The 9,598-nt window shown below is 38.7% G+C and overlaps 1 protein-coding gene across 3 annotated transcripts in view; it reads left to right on the top strand.

Annotated features, from left to right (window-relative positions):
* Positions 1 to 1,132: 1,132 nt before the first annotated feature.
* Positions 1,133 to 9,598, top strand: part of LOC125399844 (cytochrome P450 3A11-like) — a 32,599-nt gene continuing 24,133 nt past the window's right edge. For 2 of the 3 annotated variants that reach the window (XM_085685305.2, XM_085685304.2), the window contains exons 1-3: positions 1,133 to 1,327; positions 2,492 to 2,585; positions 4,771 to 4,823. In XM_085685305.2, the coding sequence (XP_085541431.2) occupies positions 1,257 to 1,327; positions 2,492 to 2,585; positions 4,771 to 4,823 (218 nt within the window). In that variant the 5' untranslated portion in view covers positions 1,133 to 1,256. The remainder of the gene's footprint in view (positions 1,328 to 2,491; positions 2,586 to 4,770; positions 4,824 to 9,598) is intronic. The other variant, XM_048433446.3, reaches the window with a different exon arrangement.

Here is a 9,598-nt window from a genome sequence, read left to right as displayed (position 1 = left end):
CAGCAGGTACTGAATTTTGGTATATTGAAGGAATAGAAGAATTTGGTCTTGTTGTTGGATTTGTTTCATGAGACAGTGTCTCATGTGCCCCAGGCTGGTCTCAAACTCCTTATGTAGCTTTGAACTTCCTCTCTGAACTTGGGATTACCCCAGCCTCTACTCCCTGAGTTCTGGGATTACAGAAGTGCACCACCAATTATGTGGAGCTGGGGATGGAGCCAGGGCTTTGTGACTGCTGAGCTGTCACTCACCCAGCTGATTCTTATCACTACTCCTCGATTTTCTTTTTCACAAACAAGCAGCAGTGGTATCAAATAAAAATAAAAACTTCAAGCAATACATCAGCTTTAAGCAATTCATCAGAATATGAATACACACATATTCATATACTGCGTGATTTATCCATTCACAGTGTAATTTTCAAATGTTTTAAATGTGGTTCTATGTGGTTATACAAGCTACAGAGGCAGTGAGTTTTGGAATATTCTCATCACTCCAAAAAATTCCTCTAACATTTACTAGCAACTAATCAAAGAGATTTTAACACATAATTGGAGCCTACTCAACCCAGTCACCTCTCCCACATCAAGTTGACAGGACTGAATGACCACTCTATTACATCTTGGGTGACTGCTGCCCAGAATATTCTCACAATCTAGTAAAGGTACTGTACAGGAAGGCCCTCAGTGCTGGGCTAGAGGGAAGGAGATGCATGTGAAGGAGACATACCTCAGAAGAAGTGGTTTTATTTCTTAGGGGCACAGGTGAGAACAGATTCAATGAGATTTTTTTTTCCTGAGTTGAGTTCTGAAAAACAATGAAGTATCTTTCAGGGAGGGAGAAAGACTTTATGTGAAGATCTGCATACAGATAGCACAATTTTGGCTTTACTTCATGTGTTTTTTAAATAAGCCTGCCTTGGTGAAAGGGTATTTCATGTCAATGAATTTTCTTGAACTTTTGATTTTAAAAAAAGAACCCTTGGTCTTCCTGAAGTGACAACATTGTGTATTGATTACACACAGAATGTTAACTCACAGAAGGTCAAAAGAGGCTGTGATGAACTTCATGATCTGTCAAGGCTGAGAGGAGATCAAAGTCCTGGTCATGCACAGACCTGGACCGCATCTTCCCAGGGTATAAACATCCTAGACTGGGGACACTTCAGCACCATACGTGGAAGGGAAGCCCTGCAAAGGACAGCACACAGCTGTAGGGAGAGCACAGAGGGGAACATTGCTGACAGACAAGCAACAATGGACCTGACTTCAATTCTCTCACTGGAAACGTGGATCCTCCTGGTAATCAGCCTGGTGCTTCTATACCGGTGAGTAACTACCAAAGTTCCTCTTTCACCGTGTCTTCTGGTTGGGGTTCTATTCCGACCTGTATTCTGATATTGCTTACAAGGTCAAAAGCGACAAGGAACACAGGGACTGGAGAGATGGCTCAGTGGTTTAGAGCACTGATTGCTTTTCTAGAGGGCTGAGGATAGAATCCTGCTATCCATCATCTGTAACTACAGTCCCAGTGGACCTAATGCCTTCCACAAGCACCAGAATAAAATTATAAAACGTGATAACAGAAGTTAAAATAACTCTTGTAAACACTTTGAAATCGCATATTTTAATTTATTGGGAATAGAGGCAGCACGTGAGACAGGTCTCTCTCTCTCTCTCTCTCTCTCTCTCTCTCTCTCTCTCTCTCTGTGTGTGTGTGTGTGTGTGTGTGTGTATGCTACAAAAAGCTTTTAGGAGCCTTTTCTTTCCTATTATGTGAATCCTGACAGTCAAACTAAAATTGTCAGCTTTGTCAGCTAGTCCTTTTACCCGTACAGTCATCATGAAGGCCTGAGATGAAATGATTGTGTTTATTTTGCATTTTTATTTTTTTTCTGCCTGGTAACATTTTATTCACATACAGGAAACTGGAAGGGAAAGCCGGAATCAGGTGACACTACAAATCCTCAAATCCATCTACCCACCAATGGCATATTCCCTCTAACAACAGCTCCATCAACTAAGGACCAAACATTCAAGTACAGGAACCCAAGAGGGACATTTCTCATTTTTATTTTTTGACAGAAAGAGGGATCAAGCCAGAGCCTATATGTCCTAGTCAAGCACTCTACTACTGTACTAAAGCCCCACTGATACTAACTATTAGAGCTCATATTTATGTTATGCAGATCTGCTGGTTAAACACATACTTTCAACTCCCTCTTGCTAAGGTGAGGGGTTTTTCTGATAAGATTTACTCTTGGTATGACCTGATTGACTTTCAGGTTACATCTGGAGCCACTAGAATTCAGTAGGAACATACACAAACCATGGGCTACCAAGCACACTGGACCCCTCACCCTATCCCTAAGCCCTAGGAACTGGAGGGGCAGTCAGCTTGTTGGTATGTTTTATGTTTTGTTTTTGGTCATGTCTATTTCCTCTCTGCTATATGTGTGGTCACAAGGCTTTCTTTTTGTTTCACTCTCTAGATACGGGACCCGTAACCATGATGTTTTTAAGAAGCAGGGAATTCCTGGGCCCAAACCTCTGCCATTTTTAGGAACTCTGCTGAATTACTACGAGGTGAGTGTTGATTTATAATGGCCAATAATGGTTCAGTTATATTAAATGCTTCTTGATAGGAAACACTGAGATTTCAGGCCCTCATACTGTGTGTTCTCATGATACTAGAGAATGTTCAATGATTCTTTAGGGCTCTATTGCCAGATTAAAACTATCAAATATGTGTGTGTGTGTGTGTGCTTACAGTGTGTATGCTTGTACTTACATGTGCCCATCTGCATGCAGGTTCATATGCACAGATATATGTGTGCATGTAGAGGCCAGAGGTTGGTATTGGGTGTCTTCTTGATTGTTCTTCACTTTATACTTTAAGGCAGGGTCTCTAATAAACCCAGCTCTCTCTGAATTGAATAGTTTAGCTGATCAACTTGCTCCAGGGATCCCTTGTCTTGGCCTCCTGCAAGTGGGGATACTGGAGGACTTTAACCCCGATTTGTCATTTATGCAGATATTGGGGATTCAAACTCTGACTTTTATGGTGTGTTCTTCCCACTGAACCATTTCCACAGCTCCTATTGTCAATTTGCTCCCAAATTTATTAATTTTGGAGTGAATGTGTATGTGTCACAGCATACATTTGTAGGTCATGGAACAACTTGTGGGAGTCAGTTTTCTCTTTCCACCATATGAGTCCTAGGGATGACTCTCAGGTTGTCAGGGTTGGTGGCAAGTGCCTTCCCCATCAGAGCCATCTCAGTGGCCCTGATATCAGTTTATTGACCCTCAGGTTTGCCTTTCGTGAAATGCACAGATGTCCATTCCATTTAATCTTGTTATTTAGGAGCTCAGAATATGTGAGCAACAAAAGTTTATGTCTTTGCCTGGGTAGGTTGCGGGAAGGCACTTCTGTATTTATTTGAAGAAAATATTGAAGTGATTTCCAGATTCTAGGGCAGTAACCTGTATGAACTAAATTAAATTCTATTTTTATCCGAGTCATGAGCAATTTTTTCTCCTTTTGCTGAATATTTCTGAAGCATCAGGTTATCAGAGACCTAAATACACACCTTTGGGGGACTTTTCATATACTTGGGTTCTCTGCATAATTATTGAACCCCTGAAACAACTTCTATAGGTCTAGCCTCAGCATTTACTCTTCACCGCATGGTGGTGGTCCTTGAGAATTAGAGTATTTTGCTTTTGTCTCTTTCTGTAAGAACTGGGGTCCAGAATAGTGATTGTTTCTTTTAGATAGAAGATCTTATACATATCTATGTAGATTTATGCACAGAAATGCAGTACACACAGAAGCCGAAAAAGGGGCACTAGATTCCCTGGTACCAGAGTAACAAATGGTTGTGAGGTGTTGGATGCAAGTTCTGTGGACAGAACTTGGACTCTTGGGAAGACTGGTAAGTGCTCATAACTGTGGAGTCACATCTCCAGCCCTCAAGACAGGTTTTCTGTTCTGTCTTGATTTTGTCATGCTGAGAATGGGATCCAGGGATTTAGACATGCCAGCAAGTGCTCTATCACTGACATGGGCCTATAGCTTCTTCTCTTCCTTTAAAAGCAGCAGCCTGTGCATGAGTGTGAGCAGCAAGTGTGTAATCTGAGATGAGATGGTGGCTGTCAGTCACCTCAAACACTGGACTACGCAATGTGCTTTGTATTTTCATTTAAAGATATTAAAGGCAAAATCACTGGGAAAAGGAAGATTCATCAAAATAGCTGAAGTTAGACACGTCAATAATAAGCATGTCATGTGCCACATTTTAGCCTAGGTGGATCATTTGTGTTAAAACAGCTTTGATTCCTGCCCTATGGTCAGTCCACAGCAGATATTCCAAAGCTCATGTTCAGAGGGCAAGTGGCAAAGCTTACACTGCCGTAAGCTCAAATTTTCTTTCTAGAGGTTCTATGTTTTGATTGCCCATTCTTCAAAACAATTTCATTATTACCATTATTATTTAGATTATTATTATTGTGCGTATTTCCTGCTGGGCACATGTGTATGTCTATGGCTGTGCATGCAAAGCCCACAGGAAGTTGTCAGGTGTCCTGCACTGTTGCTCTACCTTCTCCACTGAGCCATCTTGCTGGTGCCCCTAAACGTTGCTGAAGAACTTTTCTCTTTCAGAAACAGTAAACTTTATTTCATGGGATTTGAGGGTTTGGTTTATTGGCTATAGAAGGGTTGGTACATACAGGACAATAATGGATTTCACACTATTTCTCATTCCAGGGTATATGGAAATTTGATGCTAAGTGCTATAAAAAGTATGGAAAAATGTGGGGGTGAGTATTCTGGAAAACCCCATGGAGTTGACTCATTTTCGGAGAAGGTACTCTACTTGTGCCAGACAATGCCAGCCCAGAATTGTAGTAATGGTCTCTTTGTTGTAAAGGTGATGCCATGTGTCATTAAGTGCCATGGCTCACAAGACTAATTATCTTGAGAACATTGTATATTGTGGCTTTTTGAAAGGCTTTGAGGTTCCATGGACTCTGGAATTCATGTTTTTGTTATTTTGTTTTGTTATGTTTTTGAAACAGGGATCTCTGTGTAACAGTCCTGGAAGTCACTCTGTAGATCAAAATGTTCTCAAAATCACAGAGATCCACCTGCCTCTGGCTCCTGAATTCTGGAATTACAGGAGTGCACCATCACCATCTGCCGCCAAGACTTTTGACAGAAGTGTATATCGTTATGTCCTGTCTTATTGAACTCACTTTGGAGATTCAATGTATTTAAAAATCAAAGTGTTCTTCCTTAGATCTATGTCCTTAATGGTTCTGTAAAGTGGCTGAGCCAGCAGCAGGAATTGTTTCCTATCACTGATGCTACAGTTAGATTAGAGCTTTGGAGTAAGTATTGTTATTATGCTGTAAGACAGAAACAAATGGGAGGAATATCTGGATCTTCCTGCCTCTTCATCTCTTCTCATCCATCTTTAACACAGGGATCTGTTGAGTTGTCAGAGCCCATAAAGACCATGTCATTCAATGCCAACAGCAGGCTTTGCTGTCCATCCGATGACCCCCTGTGAATGTCTCCTTGCAATATTATTGCTTTTCAGCACTTGATAGTGTTTTCTACTTTTCACTGACCTAATATCTTATTTATTTATCCTTTTATTGTCATTTTTATTTATTTGCTTGGGACAGGATCTCTTTAAGTATCCTGGCAGTCTAGGAGCTTGATATGTAGCCCAGCCTTGCCTTGAGTTCAGAGATGTGACTGCTTCTTCCTTCCAAGTGCTGGAATTAAAGGCATGTGCCATCATGCCTGCCTGGTCCTAATATCATTTTTATATGAAATATTTTTCTTACAATTTTATTAGTTTTGTGTGTCTCTGTGTGTGTCAGTAAATTTAACTGGACTGAATTACAGAACCATGAGTGACAGATGGGGTATTTACAGGAGCGTGAACAACTTACCAATGCTTCACCACTGACATAGATTTCTTGCCTTCCCCCAACAGTAGTAATTTGTAATTTTTATTATATTTGTAGTAATTTTCTTTTTATTATACTTGTTCATTTACCACAAAGGGACATATGTGTCATGACACACATGTAAAGATCAGACAACAACTTGTGGCAGTCAGTTCTCTCTCTCCACTTTGTAGATCCCAGGGACTGAGCTAGTGTTCATTGGGCCATTTTGCTTTCCCATACTAGGAAGTAGCTGTGTGTAAATCCTCAGACAGTCTCAGGACCGTGAGCCTCCTGCTGGAATGTTGAGAGTCACATCACCCATAGGTCTTATGGAGATACTCCCAGTTGCAGTGAGTTCCAGAGTACTGAAAACAGGATTTGGAAATTCTCCTTCCCACCAGCCTGGCTCTAATGTTCTTTCTGAGCTTCAGATAAATTATATAAGGTGCCTCATATAAATTCTGCATGTTCATATATCTTTTCAGTTCAATGTTTCAAAACATGCACCATGGCCTGGTGCAATCTATGCAGTCATTCTACCACAAAGTTATATCCCAAGCACATATACTGAAATATTTCATTATTTGTAAGGTTAATATTATAGTTTAAATTTTTGAAGGGTTTATTTTTACTTCAAAACATTTAGTATTGATACTACTAGTTTATTTTAAGGTTTTAATTATTATATTTTCACTATAAAACATAGTAAGTATAAGTATATTATTATAATATAATAGAAATTAAACTTGTGTTCTCTGGATGTGCAGCCACTGCTCTTAACCACTGAGGCATCTTTCCTGCCCCCAAATTTTATTTTTAAACATCTATTTATAATACTTTTAATTACATATATGTTCATGTGTGCATGTCTCTGCATATAACTGCTGATGATCATGGAGGTCTCAGGCACTGAATCTCCTGGAGCTGGAGTTACAGTTGATTGTGAGCCATCCAGCATGGACACTAGCAAGCAAACTCAGGTCATCTGCAAGAATATATGCTCTTAACTGTGGTTCCATCTCTCCAGCCCCTTGCAATATTTTAAACAAGCAAAAATCAAAGAAAATGGTAGAAGCAACTCTCTTGTACATACATCTCGACTTAAAAATTTCATTTGTTATTTCTAACTGTGATGACTTTAGGAGCTGTTGTCAGGTGTGAAATGAGGAGAGTCACTCCAGAGTTTAATTTTAGGCTCTCTGGAGCTGAGAGGAACAGTTTCTGTGAACTGAACTTAAAATCTCTGTTAAGAGCATATTTACTGATTCTAGACAAAGGCTGTGTTTGGGGCACAAGTTCCTCGTGCCAAAGTCCCTTTGATCTATTGTATATGTTCTGAGGAAGAAATCACCACACGCCTGCAACTTCACTTCTCATGGTGTATTGTTTGCAGTAACTAATAATTCAAGCTCTTCAAGCATAGCATAATATTCTTGTGATTAAAGTCATGCAATGGATGGAAAACCTTTCAGAAAATAGCTATAAATCATCAAAACCAGTCACTGTTCTCTATTATGATTTCTTCAAAGTCTAGGTACCTTGAACAAGGACCTATTACATTCTGCCATTACCCTACATACAACTTTTTCATTCTAATGCTTACCTAATCTTTACCCTAGATACAATGACTACTAGATTCTCCTTACATTCCCCCCTTTTGTTCAACCTATTTTAATTACATTGAAGATGTATGCAGTCATGCAGTGAAGATAGTCTTTCATCTATCATTTGTCTCATAGTCTTTTTATTGATTTTTATTGAGCTGTACATTTTTCTCTGCTCCCTGACCTGCCTCTCCCCTCCCCTTTAAACCTCTCCCACGGACCCATGCTCCCAATTTACTCAGGAGATCTTGTCTTTTTCTACTTCCTATGTCGATAAGATCCATGTACGTTTCTCTTAAGGTCCTCATTGTTGTCTATGTTCTCTGGGATTGTGATTTGTAGGCTGATTTCCTTTGCTTTATGATTAAAAACCACATATGAGTGAGTTTTTAAAATAATTGTCTTTCTGGGTCTGTATTACTTCAACCAAAATGATTTTTAATAGCTCCATCCATTCACCTGCAACTTTCAAGATGTCATTGTTTTTTTTTCTGCTGTGTAGTACTCCATTGTGTAAATGTACATTTTTCTTATCTGTCCTTTGGCTGAGGGGCATTTAGGTTGTTTCCAGGTCCTTACTAACACAAAAGACACTGCTATGAACATAGTTAAGCCCATGTCCTTGTGGCACGGTTGAGCATCCTCTGGATATATACCCCAAAGTGCCTCATATACTTATGTTTATGATCAAGAATACATTTTAAAGTCAGTAGAATTATTATAGCAAAAACAAACAAAATAATCATTAGAACAAGAAATATATTAAAATAATGCATAAGATTTAATGAAGCTAAGGAATCTGCAATGTTTTCCATGACTTCCATTCCAGACCCATCAGTTAACTCAAATGAAAAAGTTTCCTTCGCTTCTTGTTGTAAATGAGATCATTTAAAATTAGGGTGATGCAACAAACACATTTTAACAATCTCTCAATCTTATGTGCTTTCATTAAACCTTAAAGATATAATACAATAAGATGTATTATTCTCATCACATTTTAATTTAATTTGCTCCCTCAAAGTTTCTAACTGATTTTCTATTAAGATTACAGCTTGCTGCCAGGCAGTAATGGTGCATGCCTTTAATAACTGCACTCGGGAGGCAGAGGAAGTTGTATCTCTGTGAGTTCAAGGCCAACCTGGTCTACAAGAGCTTGTTTCAGCAGAGATTCCAAAGCTACAGAGAAACCCTATCTCAAAAACTGAAAAAAATTACAACTTGCCTCAAATCATCTATTTCATTGATTACCTTACTATCTATTCTATTTTTGCTTCGGTCATAGTTCTGCAGCATGTTTATGCCAGACTTTAATTAATTCAGCAGTCTGAATTACCTTATGAAAGGCTAGTCCAGGCATGACAACAATAGCAATCAATACAATAATTCCCGTGACCACAGCAACCATCAATCCAATCATCCTATGACTTCTTCTTAATATTCTTTCAGACAGTTTCTGTACTGCAATCATCATAGGTGAGTTTACAATATTGTCAACAACTCACTGTCATCCAAACCATTGGCCTTGCTCTAAAAATACAGCCTTTCAGAAGTAGCATCTAATGATATCTCCTTTAAAGTGTGATTAGAGCTTCAAACAATTGCTAGCTCAGGGTTGTGTGCCATCCCTGTATTGTGTCTTAGTTATAATGTACACAAGATGTTTTATTTTACTGGAAACATAAGCAATTGCTTATGTTTAATTTGCATTGATTTGCCCATTATAGCCATTGTTTCTAATAAAGGTGTAATTACAGAGTCAACCTTTTCAGAACTTAGGCAGATATCCATTAAAATCCTGAGTATGTATCAATAGTATGATGTATATATTTTATTTTTTACAAATTCTACTAGGTGAAATATATCCATTTTCCAAATTTCCTTTCTTTGAGTATCCATAACATTACTTCTTATAGGCAAAGGAATCAAACTATACCAAGAACAAGTAAGATAATTTTTTATACTTTCTTTAGCTTATCGCCAAGTATTGGAAAATTTTTACTTCAAACCTTTACTATTAACATGATGTTT

The sequence above is a fragment of the Myodes glareolus genome, chromosome 2, assembly GCF_982192425.1.
Source record: "Myodes glareolus chromosome 2, mMyoGla1.1, whole genome shotgun sequence".
In the NCBI taxonomy this organism is placed as follows: domain Eukaryota; kingdom Metazoa; phylum Chordata; class Mammalia; order Rodentia; family Cricetidae; genus Myodes; species Myodes glareolus.
This window is presented reverse-complemented; position numbering and strand designations above follow the sequence as displayed.